This window comes from Daldinia vernicosa (assembly GCF_022497035.1).
Source record: "Daldinia vernicosa strain CBS 139.73 unplaced genomic scaffold F5Y00scaffold_31, whole genome shotgun sequence".
Taxonomy (NCBI): Eukaryota; Fungi; Ascomycota; class Sordariomycetes; order Xylariales; family Hypoxylaceae; genus Daldinia; species Daldinia vernicosa.
This window is the reverse complement of record NW_025953947.1, coordinates 366027-393493: the sequence shown is the minus strand read 5'-3', so window position 1 is coordinate 393493 and position 27467 is coordinate 366027. Positions and strand designations below refer to the sequence as shown.

General features: G+C 43.5%; 6 protein-coding genes across 6 annotated transcripts; 3 read left to right on the top strand and 3 right to left on the bottom strand.

Moving 5' to 3' along the window:
• Nucleotides 1–517: 517 nt before the first annotated feature.
• Nucleotides 518–1552, top strand: F5Y00DRAFT_240576 (uncharacterized protein). Its single transcript, XM_048008257.1, has one exon. It carries the CDS (start codon nt 584–586, stop codon nt 1505–1507), a length of 924 nt encoding a protein of 307 aa, XP_047863768.1. The 5' UTR covers nt 518–583; the 3' UTR covers nt 1508–1552.
• Nucleotides 1553–5130, bottom strand: F5Y00DRAFT_240570 (E3 ubiquitin-protein ligase BRE1). The gene is made up of 5 exons (XM_048008256.1): nt 4433–5130; nt 3946–4089; nt 3828–3888; nt 2155–3767; nt 1553–2099 (listed from the first exon to the last, which is right to left on the bottom strand). The coding sequence occupies exons 1-5, from the start codon at nt 4610–4612 to the stop codon at nt 1926–1928; spliced, it is 2172 nt and encodes a 723-aa protein (XP_047863767.1). The 5' UTR covers nt 4613–5130; the 3' UTR covers nt 1553–1925.
• Nucleotides 5037–7845, top strand: F5Y00DRAFT_112148 (uncharacterized protein). Its single transcript, XM_048003924.1, has 2 exons — nt 5037–6877; nt 6938–7845. The coding sequence occupies exons 1-2, from the start codon at nt 5429–5431 to the stop codon at nt 7388–7390; spliced, it is 1902 nt and encodes a 633-aa protein (XP_047863766.1). The 5' UTR covers nt 5037–5428; the 3' UTR covers nt 7391–7845.
• A 1-nt stretch (nt 7846) lies between these two features.
• F5Y00DRAFT_112039 (UV excision repair protein Rad23) lies at nt 7847–9983 on the bottom strand. The gene is made up of 7 exons (XM_048003923.1): nt 9883–9983; nt 9725–9772; nt 9563–9635; nt 9404–9483; nt 9019–9342; nt 8478–8969; nt 7847–8422 (listed from the first exon to the last, which is right to left on the bottom strand). Exons 1-7 carry the CDS (start codon nt 9898–9900, stop codon nt 8297–8299), a joined length of 1161 nt encoding a protein of 386 aa, XP_047863765.1. The 5' UTR covers nt 9901–9983; the 3' UTR covers nt 7847–8296.
• Nucleotides 9984–10632: 649 nt separating this feature from the next.
• On the bottom strand, nt 10633–12550 carry F5Y00DRAFT_111970 (uncharacterized protein). The gene has a single exon (XM_048003922.1). It carries the CDS (start codon nt 12314–12316, stop codon nt 10940–10942), a length of 1377 nt encoding a protein of 458 aa, XP_047863764.1. The 5' UTR covers nt 12317–12550; the 3' UTR covers nt 10633–10939.
• Nucleotides 12551–24606: 12056 nt separating this feature from the next.
• F5Y00DRAFT_240558 (4-aminobutyrate aminotransferase) lies at nt 24607–27049 on the top strand. The gene is made up of 2 exons (XM_048008255.1): nt 24607–25133; nt 25202–27049. Exons 1-2 carry the CDS (start codon nt 24808–24810, stop codon nt 26406–26408), a joined length of 1533 nt encoding a protein of 510 aa, XP_047863763.1. The 5' UTR covers nt 24607–24807; the 3' UTR covers nt 26409–27049.
• Nucleotides 27050–27467: the final 418 nt, after the last annotated feature.

Genomic DNA, 27467 nt, shown 5'->3' with positions numbered 1-27467 from the left:
TTGTTAGGCTACCCGAGGCAAGTAGCACGAGGCGACACTAGAAATACTTCGTACATATATTCCGTATCATTTATAACATTATTATGTGCATATCTACCTAACAAGTATGTATAATATTATGAACGCCTACCTACTGTAATATTGCCCCAAGCGCCCCGCTTCCGTCATTTCAGCCTTACACAATGTCGCAAACCAACACCAACAACATCGAATACCTCTTAAGATTAAAAACAAGTTGATATTAAGCGGCCAGGTGTCCTTTCAAGTTCGGTGGCGAATACACAAACCCCTTGTGTCTATCAACAACCGCCTACTTCGGAACTTTTTCTAGTATTGCGGTGAAACATACAGCTTCTATTACCTGATGTCGTTGATCGAAATACCCATGGTCTGAGTTCGAACGGGTAATTCCACCCCGTGCAACCTCATCATCGAATCAGTACCTATCTCCAGCTAGCTGCTTCGGTCGTAATTTAATGTTGAATTGGTATATGAATTAAATCGTCATATTTATTATACATACACACATACACACATACACACATATATACCTACATATCAACCAGCCAGCCAGCCAGCCACAATGCATCTCACCCTCCCCCCATCCCTCCTCCTCCTCCTCTGGACCTCTCTATCCCTCCACCCCGCCTCCTCCGCCGCAGCCAAGCCCCCAAACGCCATCCTCCTCTCAGACGTACAATCCCTAATCCTCCGCGGCGCCGGCGCCCACACCAAACACAGGCGCGTGTCCCCCATCCCCCAGCTGCGCTGCGTCTCTTCCCCGGCCATATGCCGCCTCCACGAGATCGACGTGATGCGCTGCGCGAACCAGGGCTCCGGCTACGACCCCCAAGACATCCAGTGGTCGTGCACCGCCTCGCTGCCCCCCGAGCTCAAGCTCGGCAGCACCGACGTCCTTTGCGAGGGGTACTCGTCCCCCGACGACCCGTACGTGTTGAAAGGGAGTTGCGGCGTCGAATACCGCTTGCTCCTGACCGAGTCCGGCGAGGCCAGGTTTCCGGATATCGCCGAGACGGGAGGAGGAGCAACGGGGCCGAAGACTATGTCGGAGAAGATTGCTGCTGCCCTGTTCGGCGTCGTGTTTGCCCTTGTCTGTATGATTATAATCTATTCCGCCTGCGTGAACGCTAGGAATGCGCCCAATGCTCCGCGGAGACCGAGGGATACCCGTTGGGGGGGAGGAGGCGGCGGATTTGATCCGGGTTTCGGGCCCGGCGGAGGTGGTGACGACTGGAATGACCCCCCGCCGCCTTATCCGGGGTCTAAGTATTCGTCTACGACGGGAAACCAAAGTTGGCGGCCTGGATTCTGGACTGGGGCTGCAACTGGGGCTGCAGCAGGATATGCGGCCGGTAGTCGACGGTCCGGACCGGATAGGCGAAGTTCTAGTTACGAATCAAGGGCAGGCCCGTCTGGCTCGTCATCACAGTCGACATCCTCTGCTAGATATGAAGGTACAGGATTTGGTTCAACAAGCCGAAGGTAGCAGACAAAAGGACACGATCAGTCACAATATTATATAAAATAGGAGCTTTGCTCGTTATCAAGTAACTTATTAGGTCTTCTATTTGTTTGCACTCGCTATCCTGTGCTGTAGCTCGTCGCGAAACGTGAGTGGTGAAGCTATTCACTCGATGAGCCACCAACCCCTTGTGCAGACGCAAACTAAAGCCTCATCTTTCACTGGCAAAACAGGTTGGGTTCGAATCCTCGAAATACCTAATAAACCTCTGCAGAACTGAAACCGAGACTGCTCTCTTCAGCTCTCCCAGGGCAGAACTCACGTCTGCAAATAATAGTAGTATGTACATCAACTCTTACATGTAACAACGCCGTTTCCTCTTAATGGTACTTTACAATGCATGCATCCCCGTTCGTGGTCCCGGAGCTTCCTTTAGCTTCTACTATAGGTGGACGGTCATCGCATCCGACTTGTCGAAAGCTTTACTACATGCGGGGCACTTTCGCATTCGGTTAGAGATTCTATCGTCAATGCATCCTCTGCAAAAAATGTGTCCGCAAGTTCGTAGAACTGTGTTCTTGAAATCCTTTTTGCAGATTGAACACGTTGCCATGCTCTGGTGAAATCGTTAGAAACTGGAGATACCTTTGATCGTAGGATATTGTACTTACTCTTAGCATTTCCTCTTCCTCCGAAGAGTTACTCAAGCACTTGACCTTCCACTTATCGCGATCCTTCGATACGGACTCGAGGCGCACCTTCAGCTTCTCTACGTCTGTTTCCAAAGTGGCAGCTCGCTCTTTAGCGACCGCAGTGGTCGAGTCTTTCGATTTTGCCAAATTCGCGAGCTCGGTAACTTGCTGCTTTAGCGCGTCGAAGCGTCGAGACATCTCGGTGCTCGATGTCTCAAGCTTCCTATTTTCGGCCATGACTGAAGCGTTCGTCTGCTTTAGATCCGCAAGTTGTTTATCTAGGTTCGTTACGAGTGTTCGGTTATGGGCCTCCACCTCTTTCAATTGCGAGATGATTTCCGTGCTCTTGCTGTTCTGAGTACGTAGCTTCTGGATCGCTTCGAACTTCAGGTCGCCATCCTTTCGCGCCGTGAAGTACTTTTGATCCGCTTTGCTCTTCTCGGCGATAGCTAAAGCTACCCGCTCTTCCATAGCTGCTTGATCCATAACCTTTTTGTGAGCAAGGGCCTGAAACCTTTTAACTGCATGTGTCATGCCTGGCAACTCGCTTTCGATCGAATTATAGTCCTTCAATAGCTTCTTGTACTTCTCTCGTAGTTCCTCGAGCGAAAGCGCGTCTATTTCCGGCCGTTGTGTCATGTCTACATCCTCGCTGGGTTGTAGTCTTTGCAATTCCGACTCTAGGGTGGCGATTCGGTCCTCTTCAGCACTAACAAGTTCCTTCATATGTTCCAAGGCCGTTTTATCTTGCTCCTTACTGGCCCTGAGCATTGTAACGTCTGCATGAAGCTCATCTCGTGCGGATCTCACTCGTGCGAGGGTGGTGTCTGCCTGCTGAAGCTGGTCCTCGAGTTCCGCAATTAGTGCCTGGGCTTCGCTCTCGACCTTTCGGCGGTTTGACTCGCGCTCGGCTTCTAATTTTTCGGCCGCCGCTCTGAGGCTCTTGTTATCTGCTTCCAAGCTGTTAACCTTGCGGAGAAGATCTTCCATCTGGCTCTTGAACACCTTGAAGACTTCGGTGCGAGAGTAGTCCTCGTCGGTTAAGTTTGTTAGCCGGGTCTGTACGGAAGTAAGCTCTTCTTGCAGGCTTTTATTTTGAGCCAACGCGGATTCTAGCTGCTCCTTTTGCCGTTCTGCAACAGCCTTAGCTTCGCGGAGGGCTAATTGCAATGCCTCGCTGTTCGTATTACTCTCATCGGAAGACACGCCATTCTCTTGGTCTACACCCACAGACCGAGTAGATACGTGATTTAACGCCTGTTGCTCAAGTTTCTGTACTTGAGCACTTTTAGCCCGATCGAGCCTTCTTTCCGCTTTCATATATCGGAGTGTCGCGATGTTCAGTTGCTCAGAAAGGCTTTCTTTGTCGGCGGAGAGACGATCGAGTTTAACGAGAAACTCTTTTTGCTGGGATAGGAGCGCATTGACCTTTTTCTCTAGGTCTGTGATGTCGGGAGCTACCTTGCCACGAGTCCCATTAAGACGGCCAAGTATCGCCTCAACCATCTTTTTGATAGTCGAAGTCTTCTCGCTTAAGTGCGACTCGAACTCTTCCAGATCTTTGAATTGGGTATGTGTAGGAAACGGTTGGCCTGCAATATGGTCTTAGCATCGTGAATTCAGAACATCAAGGTAAAGGAGGGTTTTCTCACTATCAGATCCTTGTTGGAAAGGCACATTTCCTTCAACTAATAACTCTATCTCCTGGAGCAACTGTCATTGGGCTTAGTATTTTTATTATCAAAGTCGCCTTCGATGAATCAGACATACCTGTATCCACCAGTTGTCGACAATTCGGATGTGGTCGTCATGGTGTGCTGATCGCTTCTTGACCTCGCCCAGTTGAGTCTCAAGGGTATTCTTCTCGCGCTTATACTCAAGCATTTGTCGGTAGATAGCATCTTTTTGATAGTCCTAACCAATCCATATCTGTCAGCGACTCCATTTCCCTTATATGTATCATGTTGGGTGGCGCGAGTATACGTGATGACGAGGCAACTCGGATCAGGTTGCATAATAAAGAGCGAGAGGATATTAGAGTATGGGATGGTGGTAGGATTGAATGCTGATGACAGTAGAGCCGCGCATCAGTACTGAAATGGTGAGTAGAATATTCTGATGACGACTTGAAACAAAGGCTACGAGGGTCTCGTGCTGGGGTGAAATCGCCTGATAACAGCGACGATAAGAAGTTGGAAGCCGTGTTTCGGTAGGCGGTATTGTTTCAAGGGGAATGAGTCGCGACCGCGAGACTTACCTCGATCCAGGCTTCATCCTTCGCGTCGGTATCGTCCTTGGATTTACTACCGCCGTTAACGGCCTGTCGTTTGCTAGGAGGGGCCATGTCATCAGCGCTGCTCATAGCAGGACGCTTACGGTCCTCCATCTTGATGCGAGTCGATAGAGGCGCAGTTGTAGGCGAAGTGGATAGAGGCATCAGAATGAATAAATTGAAAGGGATGAGAAAATCTAGTTGTAGAAGGAGTAAAACAAACAAGAGGCGGGAAATGGGAAAGCGAACGGATCGGCGAAAAGGAGGAGTTGGCAATAAAATAGAAGGCGAAGTAGGCTTTGAGAGGGCTCAAAAAAAATTAAATAGTACAAGTGCCTCCCCGGGTGAAAATTTGTGTGTGCTGACCCAGTGGTAGCTAGAGGAAAGCGTGCCTTTCGCGCCGATAAATGCAAACTGTCGTCAAGGAAATGGTTGGAAAAGTAATGGGAGGAAGAACGAGCCTGGGCTCCAGGAGTTGTAGAACGAAAAATCGAGGTTGAAATCGAGAAAAGCCACAGAAAGGGCCACTAATCTGAATTGGGACAGGCAAGAGCGTACCTTCCTAGGTAGTCAACACGAGTCAGGTCTTGATAACAAGTCAAACAGGCCTATGAGGTAGGTACAGATTCAGAACGCCTACCGGTAAAGCGGTGGCCCGTGTGCATGCGCGTCTTCTTCCTTCCAGTTGAACGTATCCACTACTATGTTAAAAAAAAACAGGTACGGCCAGTTCCATATCCAATCCCGGCTCTCAGTTATTATCCCACCAACCCCACCCAAGTATTTCTCTTTCTCAATCACTTAATCAAATACAACTCGATTCCTTTTTGTATCCGAACAACTTCGACAAGGCCACACACTTATCCGAGTCACCAATTAGGATTGTCAATTCTGTCATTAAGGAGGAGGGTTCGAAAAATTATCGACAAGGCAATGCGCAAGATAATATATCAGGCATAGTAACCGTAGGCATCAGCAGCCATGAGTTCTATGCTGAAGAAGACCGGAGGCTTGTCCTTCAAGCCAAAGATTGCTCCTCGTCGACCAGGCGGTGCTCCCTCGTCATCGCAAGCACCTCCCGCATCCTCACCGGCTAGTACTACGAGAGCTCCTACTACCGAGGCTCCCTCTCAGGCATCAACACCTGCGCCTACCGTTCCTCCCACTCCCTCAGTCGAGTCATCTGGCCAAGCAGAACTACCAAAGGAAAATCCGAAAGAAACTCCCAGAGAGCCGCCGCAAGTTGAATCGGAGCAGTCAACTTCCCCAACTCGACAGGATCCTGCAGTATCTGCTACGTCCAGGCCAACTCCGCCCTCGACAGCTTCTTCCGCAGGTGTCGAAGTACCATCAGCGCCAACGTCAGCACCTACCGAGAGAGTTACCGCCAGAGAAACGGTACCGACGCCAGCCCCGACCACAGATGAGCCTCCACAACAGTCGCCTTCGATCTCGATCTCGCCTCCTACCGACCGACCAACACAACCGACGCCGACACCGGAAATCTCAGCATCAGGAACTTTGGCAACTACTGGTCTAGACAAACCTGCGCCTAATACATCAGCTTCTGTTAGCTCGCGACCCGCTGCTACCGCACGTACGTCAATATCACACCCGTCTGCTTCCGTACAGAGTCGACTCGCACCGCCCACCGCACCTCCATCTCCTGCGCCCGTTTCCGACACGATTGCCGTCTCTGCCCCGGCTGATGAACCTGCCGCTGCTGCCCCGAAGCAGAAAAGGGTGTATCGCAAGCGTAAGACTGTTACGGATGATAATACTGCCGCAGAGGGCTCTGCGCCGAAGAAGAGACGTCCTCGCAAGAATCCTCCCGCCGAGGGCAATGGAGAAACGACAGCAGAAGGAGCGGAAGGAGTGGGAGGGGCACCCCCAGTCAAAAGGACATATAGACGTCGCAGACGTTCATCTACTCCCGAGGACCCCGAAAGTCAAACAGTTAATCACAGTACGATGAAAATGGCAGATTTGACCAAAGATCTGGGAATTGGCAAGAAATTCAAGCACGCAGAGGCTATAGAGGAGCGCGCACGACAGGCACGTGAAAAATTTCGCCAGAAGAAACTAGCAAAGCAGAGACAGCTTATGGGGATTCCTCCCGACGGAGAAGATGCCTCTCGTGCTAGCACTCCCGCAGAAGGCGAAGAAAACAGCAGAGAGTCTGCAATTGCGCGAGCTAGGAATCTAGGTGCTTCAGTCGATGCAGGCGCACAATCTGTCGGTTACGAAGTTGTGGACGGTCAGATTATAATTAACCAAGAGTCGCTTGTAGTAGACCGACATGCAGCGCACCGAGACATGTCGTCTCTCGAAACTGTCGAAGAAGACGAGTTCTCCCACTTGACTACCTCGGCTTCGTTTAGACGTGAGAGCCGCAGAACAGGCGCGAATCACTGGACTGACGAGGATACCGTAAGCCACTTCCCCTTTTCCCGTATGCAAGGAAAAGGAATGGTACTAACGCCTTCCCAGGAACGCTTCTACCGCCTCCTCAGCATGTTCGGCACCGACTTCGAGACAATCGCAAGCATGTTCCCCGGCAAAACCAGACGCGCCGTCAAGCTCAAGTTCAACCGCGAAGAGACCCAGCGCCCGCGCCGCATCAACGCCGCGGTCATGGTCCGCGGCGAGAAGCGCGTCGGCATCGATCTAGAGGAGTACAAGGCCCACCAGCCCGAATGGCGCGAGAGCGACGCCATTCTTGCCGAACACGCCGAACTCGTCCGCGAACACGATGAGGATATTCGACGCCTGAGAGAGGAGAGGCGTGCGGCTGGGTTGATTGATGATGATGAGGTGGAGGGACAGGGACAGCAGCAGCAGCAGAATGGAGAGAAGCAGCAAGGTAACGGCCAGGGAGGTCAGGGGAGCGCAGGGGTAATCGACCCATATGCAGTCACGGAGGAGGTGGTAGTTGAGGGTTAAAGGGGCGCGCGTGTGTGTGGATGAGGAACTGGCCCGAACAGCAACACCCGCAAGCTTGTTTTTGATACCCCGTTTCCTTAGCTTGCTTGGTTGCTTGCTTACGCGAGCCGGACAGACAGACACACGGTCTTGTTGAAAGTCAAAGGTCAAAAGGTGATTTATGGAATATCGGCGTAACGGACTACAAAAAAGGGGGAAAGGAGTGAGGCGGTCTCCAATGCTATTGATGGCATGGCATTGACGAAGGCATATTTTACGGCTTTAGCTTGGCTTGGCTTGTGTTTTTCGATTTCGTTACATTCACTGCAGCCTCTTTGGGGCTATTTTAGGTAGGTATGTTTACCTACGATTACATAGCAGATCCGAAGGCAGCGATCGCTAGCATAAAGCATCTATTGCAATTAGTCGCACAATGAGGAATTCGAATACTACATATTTCATCTTAATTACTTCGCAAATGCAGTGTGCCGTATCACTTCGTCAAAAAAAAGAAAGCCTAGCCATACAGCGCAAAGAGGCAGATTCTGGGAAATCAGTAGTTATGTAGAATTCAGAACTAAGCTACAGACTCGGTTCATCTAACCATCGTTTTCCTCTTCATCTTCCTCGCGGAACGGAGAACCCGCCGTCCACTGAACCGGGATGCCTCGGCCCGAAAGTACGTACGTATTTATTTCAGGACTGGGTAGTTCGGGGGTGGGAAAATTCCTGAGACCCATGGCCGTGTATGTTAATGGAGTCTTTCAGAGTGCCTCCTCCCGACAGAACAAAGCATTATGGAGAGTGAATAATAGCCATTAACAGAGGGGGATGGTGTGATAGCGCAGGGGTGAGGCGCCACACCGGATATCGTGAGGGGGCGTAAGAGCGTGAGACCAAGATGGCATAGTAAAGCGAGTATGTCGATCAATTCTGAGGAGGTTCATCGTCTTCCGGCTGGTCGAACAAGAAATTTGCGGCCAGCTCCTCGTTCTTATCACAGGCGAAATAAGCCTGGATTGCTGCGTCTCGGTCAAAACCTAATCGGCATAGCTAGACTTAAATTAGCTTTCCATATGGCATGTACTCTCGTAGGGTAGCTACATACTCTCTCAATGGCATCGCGCTCCTCTTCCGTAACGGCAATGGTCTGGGCGCCAGGAGGTAGAGGTGCATCGTCGTCACCGGCTTCGCCCAACAGGTTTAGGAACTGCTCGGGGTTCGAAGAGATCAGCTGCGCAAGCTGGGGGTTTCCGGCGCCAAGTTGCTGCAGGATAGGCTCGAGCATCTGGGGTTGCTGTTGAACCACTTGTCTAAGCTGCTGGAACTGAGCGTTGTTACGCAGCCAGTCCAGGTTACCTAGAGTCTGGCCACCAGCGGCAGCGGCGGCGGCGGCGGCTGCTGCTGCTTGGGTAGAGCCACTAGCTCCTGCACGGCTGCCTCCTCGACCCTGTTGCGCAGCTAGATCAAAGAGGTTGACATCACCTCCCTCGCCCTCACCTTGGGCCGGCTGGCTGGCAGCAGCGGCAGCGCCGGTTGCAGCTTGAGCGGGAGCCGCCTCATGCTGGGGCTCTGGTTGACGAGCAGTTTCCGGAATGCCCTATATCACGTCAGATGATGGGAAGCCCGTGGTCGGTTACAGCACTTACGTTCAAGAGGTATTCGACGGCGCGGTCTGGGTTATAAAAAGCGGCACGTAAAGCAGCTTCGATTTGAGAGCGCTCAAATCCCATGGCCTCCATATTAGCGATCACGCCAGCTCGGGCCTCGCCCATGGCCATAGAGTTGTCATCGTTACCACCAGCAGCAGCGGCAGGTGCAGGCGAGGGCGTGGCCGGCACCGCAGCGGCAGCAGTAGATAAATGAGCAGGTGCGGCCGGGGCAGCAGGAGTTGCAGCGACGGGTCGGGCGGGTGTCTCGGGCGGAGCGCTGGATGAAGAGGCTGCGGCAGAGGCGGCGGGGGCGGCCTTGGGCTATTGATTGTTAGCAAGACTGATTTTATAGACCCAAGCTAACACGGATGCGACAACATACCTTGCTCACCATACAAACGACATAACCCTTCTCCTCAATCTTGTGGGCCGCGACTGTCTCTTCGTCCTTGAGGATCTTGCCTATACTCAAGTTAGCATTCAGGTAGCTAGGGAATTCATCCGATTGTAGTACAGATACAACAGGAAAGCGAGAACGTACCGGAATAGATGAGCTTCAGAGCCTTGGCATCCCATCCTTTCTCTTCGGCAACTCTTTGCTTCAAGGTAGAAATCTTGATCCCAGTTAGAATACGATATGTCGTGGCGAATCACGGAGTTTAGGTTGGGGGTAGTAATGGTCGGCGATAACATGACGACATACAAGATCAGTAGGCTCTATGTCAAGCGTGAACTTTTGGTTCGAGAGCTCCTATAAGCAGAGTAAAAAGTGTTAGCATCTTCAATTATAAATAAGGCTTAGGATAGATGGCAGCTCAATTTAGGCGTGGACACCTCTTGTCATTAATATGTGATGCTTACCTTGAAGGTGACCTTCATGGTGGCGGCGGCGGGCAGCTTCAAAATAGCTGCGACTAGAATTTACGATAACGGTGGTGGGAGGTAAAGAGGGGTAGGAAGGCTGAGTTGGCTAAAGAAAAAATATCCTGGGAGAGCCTCTATTATGATGCAGAATGTGGCTAGAAACCAGGGGAGCTTCGGAAGCTTTATGGTTTTAACCAGAGAAAAAAAAGGGAAACTGGTTTTTGGTGGAAAGCAGCGGGAGTGGAAAGTCTGATTTGAGTCTTGAATTTCAGGTAGCAGTTTATGATGTGTCGCGGCGGGCAGTGGCGGCGGCTAGCGCTGCTGGGCTGCCGGCTGGTCATGCTTACCACATTGTGCACACTGGGAATGGAATTTTAGGTAATGCTTGCTTACGTACATAGATGTACCTACCATATGCATGTATGTAGAGGTACTAAATATGCGGGGTCCAATTGGTGGGGCTAGCTTATATACATTAGGTAGGTACAATACATACTACGCCTGATGCTACCTAAACAATTCCTAACTCAGTGCAAAAAATTCCGAAGTTAGAGATAGAGACAGACCTTACTCGCTACCTATTTCTCAACACATTAGGTTAGGTAAGTACCTCTTACGTTATTTTGAGTTTTGTTGGAAAGCAGAAACCAGCAGAAACCTACCAAAACAGATATAGTTGTGAAGTTGAGTTTTGAACACATGTCTCTATCATATATCATTTCAACAAGACCATCTACTCGTATCAGATAGTTTCACACAATTTTATTTATTTTTTATTTTTTACTCATTTCTCACTTCAATATCTATCTTCCACCTCCTCGAATCCACAAGGAGAGACTGATAAAGCCCTTTCCAAGGACCAATGTTGAGAACGTAGGTGGTTCAACGCCGCGCTAAAAAAAAAGACAATGGTATCTTCTAAGTTCCCCAAGCCCAATTCCACATTCCGAGGCCTCTCGAATAAAGAGTCCTGAGTCATATTCATCATCATCAGTAGTAGTCATGGATGCCATCAGTGGGTGGTTGAAGTCTCTTCTGAGGCCTCACGCTCCCGCTATTTCTTGACCTGATAATCGGTCAAGCTTGTCGTTGATCCGGCATTCAGAATCCATTCAGGAATCGGCGGCGTCATTTTCCTCTCTACAGCTAACTCTTCTACCCGAAGGAGATCTGTATTGGGGCTCGGTATCTTCCGGAAGCTGTCATAGCTGCCTTGCTGGCTAAGGGGCCCGGGGCCCGCTACTAGACTGCTACTACGCATTCGAGTGAGAGACTTCTCTGATATAGTCTGTCCTGCGTTGGGCGCTGCAACAACCACCGTTCCAGGAGTAACCGCTGGTGGTGCTGGAGAATCAGATCGGAAGAGCGGATGAATATGTAGTTCGTCTGACATGGATTGAGGCGTCATGCTACGCTCGTGTTGTGGCGGCCTGGGGAGCGGGCTGTAACTCCGGCTCCTGCGATTGCGGTTTGGATTTGGAGGCTCGAAGTCCAAAGCGTTTCCAGGGCTCGGGCTTCTGCTGGTTGTCGGACTCGCAGGAATAGTTTCCAGAAATCTACCTGGCCGGGTGGTCGGGCTTGTCTCCACGATTAATTGTCGGTTCTGGGTGTCGACTGAGGACGTATCCCAAGAATCAAAGCCATCCTCCGATACGGTCACGCTCGGTCGTTCTCGATAACCATTTGAGTCAATAGAAGCAGGGCGGCGCCCAGTTCGTGAACCCGAGGAAAGCAACCTCGCATGAGCTCCAATCGGGCGTACGGCCTGGGAAACAGAGGTACGGATTGAACTCATAGTCTCAGCCATCGATCTACCAGCGCTCGAGCCCGGTGGCGTTGGATAGTCCGTCAGTGTCCGCTTCCCAATCGTAGTCTGACTCGTAGCAGGCACCGTTCGACTATAGGGAATAGATTTTACATGCCTCGGCAGCTGTCGAGAGCTATCTTCATTAGTATGAAGTGATAACGCCTGCTCCGAGTCGGGTAACCGATGGACAACAAAGTAGACGACGATGAAAGCGAGCTGTCCCACGAAAGCGCAAACAAGTGCGATTGAAGTTCCGATACGCCAGTTCGTCAATGGCGTTTGTAATATCGTTTCAGGCAATCCCTCCGGTTTTCCCAACGTAACCAGCGTCACAACCGATGCAGCCGATGCCAATACACTTGCAAGAAGTCCTCCCGCGAACCAGATCCCATTAGACTTTCTTCTTCCAAACTCGACTCCCCGTCCAACACATTTAGCAAAAAGGATAATTAGTAATATCAACATTATTATTTCGAACGCTGAGGCGACAATTGCAGCGAATTTAGCTGGAGAGGGTGATCCCCAAAGCCCTTGAGCTACGATGATTTCAAGAGCCAGGATAGATGCCGTTGCCAATAGAGCAACGGCACCCAGAGAAGCGCTGACAAGAAGAGCCCTTGCCATATTGAAACGAGTGTCGTGGATAGAATTAAGCGTAGGCTAACACATAGAAATCCAAGCCTGTTGTATCGAAATAGTTTAATAGTCCAACACCTCTCGATCGTCTAAGACAAGTCGAATTATGCGCGTAGATGCACTAAGGGTCGGTGTATCGGTTAGGGGCAGCGAGGCCCACTACCGTCTAAAAACCCAGCAGCGAAGTCAACACAAGCTAAGCTTGTCCTTAATCCTACTGGCCAAGGTTGAGCCAGAGACGCAAAGTTGAGGCCTCAGCAGATTGAGCCTCTCGTCGATGAGGTTCGAACTGGAGGCTAGCCGAATACCCCGGATGATGATTCCCCAGGTTGAATACCGATATGACGGTAAAGGGACCGGGCCGCTGCGTGTATAGGAGTAGGAGGTTCCAAGACAAAATAATTAGCGGTCAGGGCAGTCGATAGCCGTGTCCGCCGGTCGTTAGTATATAGTAGATGCAGCAGGCCAACCGGGATATACATGAGGCGATGTGTCCCGGAAAAGTGCAGAACCTCTTTGATGGGGAAAAGAGAGGGTCTATTCGCCGGGCTAGTAAAAGCAAAGCAAAGACCCAAGCAAGTTCAGGGCAAACGAGTGACGGGCCTAAAGCCGTTGATATGTAGTGTATATATGTATGTATGTATAAGCGAGGGAATAAACGGGAAGGGCCTCAATAAAGATGACGGGACCAGGTGGAGGCCGGTAATACCGGGTTGACCTAGTCCAGGATCTGGGGTGAGGAAAAAAGAAGAAGAAAATAAAATATTAGTTGTAGGTTCCTCAGGTCCAAGTTTAAGGATAGGACAGGAGGAGAGGATAGAGAAGTAGAGGGTCGAGAAAATGGGCCGGAGTCGAAGAGGGGCTTGTTTGCTATACGACGGACCAGTCAGAATAAAAGCAGAAAGCCGGTTGGACGCGTTCTGAGGAATTGTCGCGTATGTTGGTGTAGGTGGTATTGATGAATGGATACATAGGTAATCCGTAGATATGACCCTTTGTATTCCCGTCCTTTTGGGAACCCTTTTTTTTGTCTTCTTCTCTCTTCTTCTTGGAGTTATTGGCAGGGGTATGCAGATATGCAGGTATGTAGGTATAGCAACCTATCACGAAGGCGAGACAACCGGGAGGCGACCCCGTATCTGCCCCTCCTTAAGATGGCTATTAATGCCACTCAGCAGGCTGGCAGGTAGGAATCTACCGTTGGACAAGACGACGCACGGATAGGCTGACAGGATTCGTGCCTGGCTCGTGTCGTTGGGCTGAATTAACCAATATGATTTGCAGCTCCGAGCTTCTATGCTGCTATGGTACTGGGAGAGAAAGGGTAAAGGGATCCCTGGCGTGGATCGATCTCGGTCCCTGTTTTATTCAGCCCCCAGTCCACCCTTTTTTTTCTCCAGTTCTCTCGTAAACGTTGCTTCTTTTGGCTCTTCTTTCCGCCTTCGACCGTTTGAATCTCAAGCCTCAATTCCCCCCTCAAATATCGATGTCACTATGGTCGTTTCAATTAGAAACCACGTCTTTCGTAACAAGCCTCTCGAGGAGTTTAGTTCATGTTCCGGATATGATAGTTGAATGTTGAATACGTAAGTTGAGACCAGGCAAGCGAAATTTGTCCGAAGTACCGGACTTTTTCGTCGATCGCCTCGGCAGTGGAAAGGGAATGCAGGTACCGCCGTATTCAAGAACGAATGGAATGGAGCTGATGAGTTCTTGATCTACTCAGCCTGCTTACCCAATACGGAAGGATCGTAAGAATGGCAGCGAAGGAATATGAAAAAGTAAGCTTGTCTAACCTTGTACCTGAAGCCAAGAGAAAGAAAGAAGAAAAAAAAGGAGTAAAGGTTTTCAAGGTAAACAATAACGTTGAGCGGATATAGCTTCGTCTTATTAGTATTCCATATTGCTGTTATTGTTATGATTATTACTGTTGCTTACTGATTAATAACAGGTACAGAAAAGTTGGTGGTCTTCTTCGACTTCGCTAACCTAGGAAAAGCCCCGGTAACATCGGTTTTTGATGATATTAGTCTAGATGATATGGGTCCGTGAGAAATCCACATGCTGGCGTGGCCTCGCGACCCTTTCCCACTTGGACGGTACTGAGTCTCTTTGAAAGCTGGCAGCAAGCCCTACACTAAAGTCGTGCTTCTCCACCTTGTTGCGCATCTAGTTGATATTCCGATCGTGATGCAGTCTAGTCACTGATCGAGATGGATTGTTGTTTTCATGTTTCATGCCAGGGACATCGTTGTTTGCTTTGGCCCCGTCCATTAACTGTCTACTACGTATTCTCATACCAGACATCTTTTTCTTCCTGACTTCATATTCATTCCTAAAAACCTCGTATGTAACAAGGACAAGGACAAGCCTAACAAACTAGGGTCGTCATATCAGGCGGGTGATATGACGCCTGGATAATTCCTCATCTATTACGAGCTCATACAAAACAGTGGTCAGAACATTGGCGTCTCCCTAGCTGTGTTCCCGTCTCCCCGGTGAGAAAGATACAGTTCCCCGCTCCATGGCTGTTTCACCTGTACCGGTGGGATAACTACTGGGTTCGTAATAACTACCTACCTAACATACCTAACCTACCTACCTACCTACCTTAGCATGACAATAATAATAAAAGACAGTTCGTGAAACAATGAAAAGACGACGACATGATCCTCAACAAAATCATGAGCGAACTGAATATAAGCCACCGGATATTCCATTGGTATCACAACATGGGCTACATCAGAATGATGACGATGATAAATTCGACTTAGTGTAGCCAGCACAAGTATTATTAATAGAGCACACGAAAATACTCTGCATATGCAAAATGCAAGGGAGAAAAGAACTGGGGGGTTTACATACAAGTACTGAGGGTCCTGACGATCAGCGTTGCCATCCAGCCATCCAGCCGTCTTAGCCCCCGACAAGGAAAAACAAAAAGAATAATCTCCGATGCGACATGCGACTGATTACGCCAATGAGCTTCTAGACGATTCGAGCCCAGAGCCACGGCTGGCAAAGGTCCGCTTACATAGCTTGGCTTGCTTTGGTTGACCCAGATTTCCGACCGCCGAATCTGCCCTAACCATTGTCTTGACTCAGTTACTATTACTAAAACTGCCTCAAGAAGATACCGTCGTCAACCTGGCTGCCTCTTAACCCACAACTCTCTAACTCTCTCTCTCTCTCTCTGTATATCTTCATTGGACAATGGGTATAAGCCGTTGTGATACTGTAGCTAACTCGGTGCCACGGGATCAAGGATCATCCATGCGGAACCCGACATCCCCTCTTACCATATATATTAGCCCTTCCTTCGCTCGTCGGCATGCCGGTAGCATCGTCTCGGGATGCCAAACTAACGCGGCATATTTTTACATAGTACGGATCCGTATTTATTTATTTAATATACCAAGGTATGCCGACGAGGGCATCTAAACCAAACATCAGGACACATGCAATAGGTATCACGCATATCTAAGATCTAACCTAGCTACCTATTTCTCCAAGATCTTGGGGAAATTACAGGACATGATGAGAAAGATTGTATTATTCGAGCAATGCAAATTTCGATGCCGGTGTAAAACCCGTACGGTACCTGGGTAATTCCCATTACCAAGCAAATCCCGAACGACGACGTGCTACTAACGGTCTGGTTCTTCCGCTCTGTCAAGGAAGATGCCGCGATCTTCACGCTCGACAACTCTAGTGTTGCCGGAGGGGTAAAGGCCGTGTTAGTAGGTCCACCGCCGACAGACGGTCAGCGCCATCGGCCATGCAGGATGTCGACGGAGCCACATGCTGCAAGTCGATGTATGTAATGTATGTAGGTAGGTATGTACATATATTTCTGTCAGTGTGAAACATAGTGTAGCTCGCTAGCGAACCCATCACCGAGGAAGACCTCGTGGGGTTTGCATGCCCTATACATACATACATTCATACATACATACATACACCATGTCTCTTATGTAAACCCGCCGCCCTTGGTGCTAAATTTCCAAAACATGTTATCTGCAGCAGCACGTGTGAGGTTTCTCGCTACACTAAACCGCACCCAGCGCTCCGGGATTTGCTTTCTCGATCCAAGATCGCGAGATGATCTGAGCCTCAAACTGGGAACACATTGGACATAACTACAGGTAGGTACCTAACCTAACATAAGTCCAGTCCTCCCAAGCCCGCGCAGGCTAGCAGCCCTATGTATTGTACCTAGGCCCACCGCAATTTCGCTTTGCCATGTCCTCCGCAGCGCTAAGGGTTTCGTCGGTCTGGACTAAATGTACCTGCATATGTGCGCTTCTAGTGTACGTGTACTAAGGCTGAGTGATTTTTCTTTTTTTTTTCTTTTTCACCGACGTCGTGCGTTAGGGCCGCGGCAGTGCAAAGATGCTATGTGCGCTAGATGATAGTAGGATAGGGTAGGATAGAGTAGGATAGGTATGTAATTGTCATCGATGTTCGAGAATACCTCTCTCCCTAGTTAGTGTATATACATAACCCATGTATGTGTATTTGTAAACACTCTTCCCAACAGAGTGGGAAAGTAAACAAATACCTTACCCACTCATAGCAGCGGTTTCATATAAGCCAGGGAAACGATGAAATCGGTCCAAGCTTTCTAAAGAGTAATTTAGCATTCAATGCCCAATTCGAATCTCACCAGCCCAAGACAAGTTGGCCCGGGACCGCGGGACGTTCTACGCGGCCACGTTTCGCCTTTTTTTTTCCCCCATCGTCGCTGTGTCATCGTGTCAAAGTCAAATTTCCGAACGCTCCGTCAGTGCTAATCAGATTCTAACCTAGCAATGCGATCCTTCCAGAGGGAATCCTTCTATGTACATACACTATGTAGTATGTACCTGGCATATTACTGTGCCGTTGAAGAAGAAAAAAAAGGCACAGCTGCGCTTTGATTGGCTTCGCATGGGATAGGTAGTCAGTTGCAATTTACTTACTACATACGTGAGGTAAGTGTATGCATGTATATATCAGCTAGGACTTATACCTATGCTACTATTAATGCGGGAGGAATCCCGCAATGCGCTGCGCTGTACGCCATCAAACTACTACATACTGCTGTTGTGCGACGGCCGAAAATATGATAGATCGAATTGCGCTGCGGTGGTACCTTGCAGCCGCAGGAATCGAGTGCGTTCGCAAGGGTTGCCTCATGTGGACGATGTCGTGCTTCGAAAAGCATGATCTACCTACGTCAGGTATATTGAATGATGTACGACGTGCATACTGGCATGCAAAGAATATGGCGGGGTTAGGCTGTGAGGCTGGAGAGCTGATATATCTCATTTCGGTACCGAGGGTTTGTTTCTGCTCGAACTAACAGCACGCCTTTCGGACTAGGGTAGCTAAGAATACGGTAGGTCTTTTACATCAGCTGGTCTCTCTGGCATGTGATATCTCTAGTTCTCTCAGTAGTCGCCTTTAATAAAGTGATATTTATCAGAGGGCATGTCATCATCAGCTTAAATATCTAGGGAGGAACCAGATCTACCTATTCACATATGATCAGATCCCCTACTAACTATACCCAATGGCATAAAGCCAGTTTACTTTGGAATTTTACAGATTGTTATTATTCCTTTATGGGAAGAGATAGAGAATAGGATAAGGTCAAAAGATATGGTAAAACGGGAGGAAGATTGGCATCGGTAGATTAATATCATTCGTACAGATGCACTAAGGGAGTGTACAGGGGAAAAGGGAAGAAAAGTTTTGAAACCAACAAGCGATTCTGGCGGCGATGAAGGGCGCCGAACGTACTACGACTTTCACCGTGACTTAGGTATTGTCAAAATAAAAGTAATATTTGCTATATACTAAATTCGTAAGTATAATTAACCTTAAAGAGGACAATATTAAGACGGAAAGAGAAAGTAAGAAAAGAATAAAACAGGGTTGGCGGGTAATTTGGGCGGATGTTAACTTTTACTTTTACCACCCGACTACTTAGTTTATACCACTTTCTATTATTAGTTTATTGAAGTATATAACCTTTATCTTACATGCCATGTATAAGTTAAGAGATATAAGAGATAAGATTAAGAATTGTCGAGAAGCTTTAATAGTAAATGAAGGGCTTAAATGTAATCTCATCGTTTATTACTTTTATTACTTAGGTTTTAACTCCTTAACTCTTTAACTCACGAGACACCGAATAATATAAGCCACACAAGTTACATAACCTAAAAAAAAGGAAAGAAAATATTAAGAAAAAGAAAAAGAACTCCGACTTTATTTTAATATACGTTAAACCATAGTTCGTTAAAACGCGGGGTTACGCCCGTTTAACCATATAACGCATGGCCCGTGTGTTTATATTTATAAGTTACGGGTAAGTTTTTTAATAAATTATGGTTTAAAGTTACTTTAAACTTAAATTCACGTTATAATAAAATTTTATATTAATAAAATTTAAATATTATATTTAAATAATTTAATATAATATTATAACGTATAAAATAGTTTTAATTTAAATAATTTAAAGTTAATAATATATTACATTTATTTATTTAAATTTTTTATATATTTATACGACGTTATATTATTATATTATAATTTTAAACGTTAAAATTACTTTATAATAAATAATATTATTACTATTATAATTATTAATAACATAATTAATAACACATATAAAATAATATATTTTATATTTAAAAGTAATAATATTATTATTTAAACTTTCCCGTTTTTTTTTTATACTCGTATAACTTTATTATTTATTATAATTAACGTGTTATATCCGGTGTTACGACCGGTATATATTACGGTTATTTTTAACACCTATTTTAACATTTATAATAACATTTATAACCACGTGTAAAATAATTTATTTTATATTCGAGAGTAATAATATTATTACTTAAACTTTCTTGCTTTTTTAATACTTATATAACTTTATTACGCGTTACGTATTACGGTTATTATTACGTATTACGGTTACCGTTACGACCGGTGTTACGACCGTTACGGTTAACGCGTTATAACCGGTGTTACGGTTATTTTTAACGTTTTAAAAGATTTAAAATATAAAGGATTTAATTATAAAATTAATATAATTATATAATTAATTAATATTTATTATAAAAATACGTTAACATTATTATTTTTAATAATTTTATTAATTAAATGTTATTAATATTATTTTTTATAAGTTAATTTTTTAAAAAGTACGTGTTTAAAATAACTTTAAATTAAAAGTAAAATATTTTAAAAAAAAAGTTTTATAAGTTATAATTAATTAAAAAATAATGTAATTATAAAAAATATATCCTTTTAAATTAAATATCGAACTTTAATTTAAAGTTACTTAAAATAACTTCGATTTAATAATTAATAATTTAATAAAAAGTAAAAAACTTTAAAAGTAATTTTAAAAGTTATTATTTAAGTTATTTAATCACCGGTTAAAATATAAATGTTTATAATTTATAACTTTTATTTTTTTATATTAAATATATATTTAAATTTATAATTTAATTTTAATTATTTGTTAAAATAATGATCACGTGTTTATATAACATGTGCGTTAAAAGTTAAAGTCGTATTTTAACTTATAATTAATTAAATAATTTACTTTTACATTATTTAATTTTTTTTATATAATAACTTAATATAATTAACATTATTAATTATTTTATTATATGTTTTTTATTATAATATATTATATTATTTAACTTTTATTAATTTAATATTAATTAATGTTTAATTATAAAGTTAAATATAAATTAATAAAATTTAATAAAAAAAAAAATTTTAAAAGATTATTAAAACGTATTATTTTAACATTTAAATTATTACGTAAAGTTTAAATATATCGTTTTAATATTAATTATTACGAAAAACTTTTTACTCGATTAAATAATAATAAAAATATATTATTTTAATAATTAAATTATTACGAAAAAGTTTTTAATAATTTTACGGTTTTTATTAATTTAAAATATTTAAAGTTTAATTTATAAGTTTATAATATTTACGTTTTATTACGTATTATAATAACGTTAAAAGTATTTAAAGTTTAATTTATAAACTTATAATATTTATTTATTATATATAAAAAAACTTATTATAATTACACGGATAATTTTTTTAAATTAATTAATTATAATTAATTATATACGTTAATAAATAAACCTTTTTATTAAATATATTTATTATTATAACATTAATTTTTATTATTTATTATTTTAAATAATTAATATTTATATTAATAAATAAATCTTTTTATTAAATATATTTATTATTATAATATTTATATTAATAAATAAATTTTTTTATTAAACACGTTTATTATTACGATATTAATTTTAACCGTTTATTATAAAATAATTAATATTTATTACGTAAAAAAGTAAATTTAAAAAATTAATATAATGTATTATATTAACGATTTAATTATTACGTAAAACTTTTTATTTAATTAAATTATTAAAAGTATATTACTTTAATTTAAATTATTATATTAATTTTAAATATATTATTTTAATAATTAAATTATTACGTAAAATTTTTTTTAATTATTTAATAATTTTTATTATTTTAAAAAGTATTTAAAGTTTAATTTATAAATTTATAATATTTATTATTAAATTAATAATATTAAAGTTTTTATATAAATATATATTTAAATAATAATAAAATATAATAACGTAATAATTAATTAATTAAATTTTAATTATATAATTAATTAAATAAAATAAAATTTATAAATTATAAAAAAAATCTTTTTTATTTAATTATAAATAAAATACAACTTTATTAATTTTAACTTTAATATATATATTATATAAATACGTAATTATTATTTTAATATTTACGTTTATTATATATTAATTTATTATTTATTATATTTAAATAATTAATATTTATTTTTATTATTTATTATTTAAATAATTAATATATATATTAATATAAATTAATATTTATATTAAATATATTAATTTTTTTTATATTATTTTTAATATTAATCTTTTTTATATTAATTTTTATATTAACTTTAAATAAATTAATTATATAAACTTTTAAATTAACCGTATATGTTTTTTTTACTTTTAATATTATTATAAGTATTAAAGCCGATTTTACGGGAAATATAACCGATTTTACAATTAACGGTATTAAGTTCGATATTTATAAACGTAAAAAAAACTTAAAAAAACATCTTTAAAAATTATATCGTTAACGAATATAAAGCTTTAAAAAAAAGTAAATTTAACTTTATAAAACTTAAGGTAATTAATAAAAAAAAATTTAATACGTACGTAATTAAACGTATATTATATTATTATAATTTAAAATTAATAAATAAAAATTTTTAATATTATTTAAAAAAATGTTTTTACGATTAAATAATAATAATATTTTTTTTTAAAATGTTATTATATTTTTATATTATAATTATTAATTATTTATATTATTACGAGGTATATTATAAAAATTTCGGCCGTAATAACGCGGAAAAATTAATAACATTTATAAGTTTAAAAAAATAACCGAGATTTTTTATAAATTAAAAATATAAAAAAGTTATTATAAAAAAAAAATTTAATTAAAAATTTATTATTTAAAAATTAATTTAAAAGTTAATTTAAAAGTTAATTTAATTAATTATTTTAAGTGATAAATTAATTGTTTTAAATAATAAATTAATTTTAAATAATAAAAAAAAAAAGAAAAAATTACAAGGAAAAAATAAAAGGAATAAAAATAAAGTTTAAAAAATAATTCGAGAAGATAAAGCTTAAGATAATTTAAATGATAAAGAAGAGTGGATTACGTGTTACACGAGAAGAAAATACTGTTAATGTTAAAATAGTGATCACGTGCTTGTGTGACACGTGCGTTGGGGGTTGAAGCCGTACCCCAACTTATAACCAATTAAATAGCTTGCTCTTACATTACCTAATCTCTCTTACATAATAATTTAATACAATCAGCATCACCAGTCATCTCGTTGTGTGTTTCCTATTACGATGTATCGTATTGTCTAACCCTTGCCAATCCGACACTACTTAATCCTCGGATAACGTGAGCATATAAAGACTAAACATATGTTGAATAAGTATCCAATGTGCTTACAGCTGCTACGTATTCACAGCTCCACCTCAAGTACCTAAATAGCCACCCGCCGCTCGACCGTATCGACTACCTATGTCACGTCAGCTACTGCCTTATCACCTTAACTTTTGCATTGATAGTTATTAGGACGTTTGCAGTGACATTTTTTTTTAAAGACTAGGATTTAATATTTAAGTCGACTTAGTTATCTTCCCCCCCTTTCCCCTTTCCATTATACTATAAGTGAATAATCTATTATTAAAGACCCCTTTTAGGTATGTTATGCCACCCACATAGTGATAAGTAGTTAGCCGGTATAAAGTCTAACCTTATGGCATATTGAAGAATATCATAATGTTTGCTTTTATATAAACCAGGAGACACTCCATCGCCTTATATACCTATATCCCTATCCTATGGCTGGCCGAGGGGTAGTAAGGCTTGGTGTAAACTATTATTGCGTCACTTAACCGTCCTTATCCATTTGATCCGAACGTCTATCCATCAGTTACACTTGTTTGCGTCTTTAAGAGTTCCTTGTGGCTAAGCTTATATTTAATAACTACATAAATCCATGGACAGCGTAGGTAACGCCTGAGGCTGCTATGTAATCTGTGAAATACCATGGAACCGCTTCTCAATGCACTTTCAAGCCGTCAAATCACGCCTACGACATATGAGTGCGCTGGGCGATGTTTCGAGGTTTCCATGGCACGGCCATAACAGCAAGCTATTAATACGCAAAACTGTCCTTTCCGTAAGCTTTAGCTCATATGACAAAGCTCAAAAGCTTGCCGAGAGATCTGAAATACGAAAGACGGATTGGGATGTTTAAGGTCTGCTTTGGACGTTATAATTAATTGGTTCGCTGTTTTGAAATAATTAAATTCTTTTAGCCGTCGTCTCTGCCGATGCTGGCTGTACAGTACGCCCCCTGTAATAATGTTATTCAGCGGACCCCTAGAGCTACTTCGCTGAGATCCTGAAGCGTATATCTATTGCCGCCCTGGGAGGTCGTTATAGTTTTCTGAAAACGTTGTTTCGGAATATTCTATGCTATAAAACCCTGGTAAAATAGTTGAGACGCTTTAAAGGGCGTTGTTCTATTCAGAATTCGAAGCCCTGTTTTGTATCGTGCACGTCCGAAAAGGTAACACATTATTTCAGGGGGTGAACTGTATTTATATGTTAGTAGGTATTAAATATATTAACAGGAAGTTACGTGGTTCCGATAGTCAACACTTAGGTAACTACTGTAGTGATTGAGTAAGGTTTTAAGGTAAAGCTATAGTTGCAATCCTAGGGTAAGATGAACGATAGTATTAATATAAAATGGCTATTTCTATTTGGATCATCACTCTAAGTATAACAAAAGGGAAAAGTACTAATAAACACTCGCTATAATAGTCTTCAATAAATTTATTAAACACATTTCAAAGGTATGTTGTTGAATCGGATATAATAGAACCAAGCTATAGTAACATCAACCTCTCCTCCATAGCATAGCCCATGCAATCTAAACTGTACAATGAATGTAATCAATTCGTTTAATACGTCGCATGCATATAACAGCCGCATAAGCACAACGACACCGACAACCGGGAAATGCAGCTTACTTACTTATATATCGTGCCTGCTGCCAGTGTCATAAATAATGCGCGTTGGCACGAGTTATATGCACCTTTATCTTGCTATCACTTCTCCCCAACCCAACCCCTCTCCAGGAATAGAAATACTTACAAATATCTACCTCAATCAATTCGTAAAGATAGCATTTCCATACCTATTCTCATCGTGGAATTAATAAAACATGGGCTTTCCAGCAGCGATGTCGGGAAGCTGATTAGTGGATACGCGCTTAAGGGTAGGTATCGATATCGAATTGATATCGCATGGACCTTCCGGATTCCGCAATTGCTAATTCGAGCTTCTCCAGGAGCCGGGAACGCCTGGACGCTGGCGCTTCGGCACGGACCCGGATCTGTTTTGTTCGCGTTGCGGGGCAGGAACCAACGATAGGACGAGAAAGGCATCATTACGTAAATAAGTATAGACCGGATATCGCTGACGTAATTCACAAACGACTCATTGTCCAATCATAGCAGTTTATAAAGGACCCCGCAAAGCTTGGGTTGCTGGGATTCGGCCATTGCATTGCGAACGATAAGAAAGCTTGATAGCTGGAAGCTTTATTATGCCATCGGGGTTCCCTTCCTTTGAACCCGTTGGTCCCTCGAGCTTCTCTTTTTTTTGTTGTTGTTGAGGGTTAGAGAAATTCCCGTGGAAGTGGAATAGAAGACCAATTATACCCCCCCTTTTTCTTACTTCTCTTATGATCTGGGCTTAGTGAGAGCCCAGTCCGGATATAACTAGATATAAGTAAGAAAGAAAAAAAGATGGCTGTTCTTCGCCATGGAGTCGCCTTGCGACCCCTCACTACTGTTTCGAGATCTGTGTCGGCCGCATCGATATCGAGACAATCTTTCTCTCGGACGCTAAGCCGTCAATTCTCCCTATCTAGCGCTAGGATGGCTTCGAGTTATCTTCCCGGTGAGCCAGAGCGCCCCGTTGTGAAGACAGAGATTCCCGGTCCGGCATCCAAAGAGTACATTGCCAAATTGACTCAGGTCTTCGACACCCGGAGTTTGAATATGCTCGCCGACTACACTAAGAGCGTTGGTAACTATATTGTCGATCCGGATGGAAACGCTCTACTCGATGTGTAAGCCTTTATAAAGGAACCAATTATCCTTTTTCTTACTCTGTAGAAGCTAACCATTCGTTATCAAGTTACGCTCAAATTGCCTCGATACCTGTCGGGTACAACAACCCGGTTTTGAGGAAAGCCGCCGAGAGCCCAGAGATGGTCACTGCACTAATTAACCGACCGGCTCTGGGTAACTTCCCCTCGCATGACTGGGCGGACGTCTTGGAGACTGGTATTCTGAAGGTAGCACCTAAGGGACTTAACCAGGTCTTCACGGGTATGGCTGGATCCGATGCGAACGAAACTGCGTACAAAGCAGCTTTCATGTGGCGTCGCCAACGCGAGCGGGGTGGCTATGACGTCGAGTTCACCGAAGAGGAGATGGAATCGTCTATGCTGAACAAATCTCCTGGCGCATCTGAACTTTCCATCCTTTCCTTCAAGACTGCTTTCCACGGACGTCTGTTTGGCACCCTCTCGACAACCAGATCGAAGCCTATCCACAAACTCGATATCCCCGCCTTCGACTGGCCCCACGCTACCTTCCCTCAGCTCAAGTACCCCCTTGAGGAGCACGCCGAAGAAAACGCCAAGGCCGAAGCTGACTCTCTCGCCGAGGTCGAACATCTCATCAAGAACTACCACGTACCACCCGCCGCCGTAATCGTAGAGCCTATCCAATCCGAGGGTGGTGACAACCACGCCTCGCCGGCTTTCTTCCGAGGTCTACGCGCGCTAACAAAGAAGCACGGAGTCCTGCTAATCGTAGACGAAGTCCAGACAGGTGTCGGCGCTACCGGCAAGTTCTGGGCTCACGAGCACTGGGACCTCCCCGACCCGCCGGACATGGTGACCTTTAGCAAGAAAGCCCAGACAGCCGGCTTTTACTACGGGGACCCGACGCTGCGCCCCAACAAGCCTTACCGGCAATTTAACACGTGGATGGGTGACCCGGCGCGTGCGCTACTCTTCCGCGCCATCATCGAGGAGATCCAGCAGCACGACCTAGTCGGCAATACGGCACGCGTCGGCGACTACCTCTTCGGCAAGCTGGAGGGCTTGGCTAAGAAGTACCCGGGCCAGTTTGACAACCTGCGCGGCAAGGGCCAGGGCACCTTCATCGCCTTCGACAACCCGAACCGCGACGAGTTCCTCACGAAGGCCAAGAAATTCGGCGTGAATATCGGCGGCAGTGGCGCTACTGCGGTCCGCTTGAGGCCCATGTTGATCTTTGAGCGGCAGCATGCTGATATCCTGGTCGAGGCGCTGGAGAAGGTTGTCTCGAGCTGATTGGGTCGTGGGTTGTTTGTTTATGCGTTGAACGAAACCGATCCGATGCGATGCGATGCGATGGGTTTCCTTAGGCGGTCTTTGAACTACATGATAAATCAGAAGGGGGAATAATACATATGGCTGGCTGGCTGGCTGGGACAATGGAATATGGAATATCTGTGTGATTCGTATGCGTATGAATTTACGAAGGAAATGCAGGAGAGGGGAATGGAACAGTTAAATGAATGGATGGATGGATGAATGGATGGAGGTCATCCCGTCTCCCGGGAAAAGGTGGTTATATTGATCCGGGTACTACTATGCCTGCGTACATTACCTTACCTTACCTATTTCGCTTATATCTGATTTGGTTTGGTGTACCTACACGTTACGTAGGTGCTTGCCAGCTTGCTTCACCATTAAATTAACGGATATTCGAGACGAATGTTGTTACACGCGAGAGGATTGATTTCTCAAGTTTGCGTCGAGGATGAAATATGAAATATGAAAGCGCTATGAACTATTAAATCAGATACTAGAATACTGTGTTCTTTAAAATAGTATAAACTTGAAGATTACAACCTACCTAACCTATGTCCTGGCTTCGCTGGGAGTTAATCGAATTCGAGAGGCACGCAGTTAAGAAACTTGGCCCCCTCATGTGATCGGCAATATGCTTGCTTTATTATCGAAACTCTGCTAGATATAAAGCACAACGTGTATTCATAGGTAAGTAACCTAGGTATTTAGCAAAGTAGAGACCTGCCACATTAGATAAACGCATAACAAAAAAAAACAAAACAAAAAATCACTAGTCTCGTCTCGTCCATACGTCGAAGGCTTGCTTGCACAAGAAATTGCGAACTGAGGCTTTCTCGCGAAGAAAACCCCTTTGTGTCCCTTTTATTGACAGGATGGATGATGGTATGGATCACCGGAGGTATATACTGGACCACGAAATCCGGCCTTCGCCTCCCTTCTCTATTATGGCACAAAGACCTGGCCCGACTATCGCCCGTCGCCGTTACTTGTTGCTCCCAACGTGGCCATGCTGAACCAAGACTCTGAGAAGTCCGC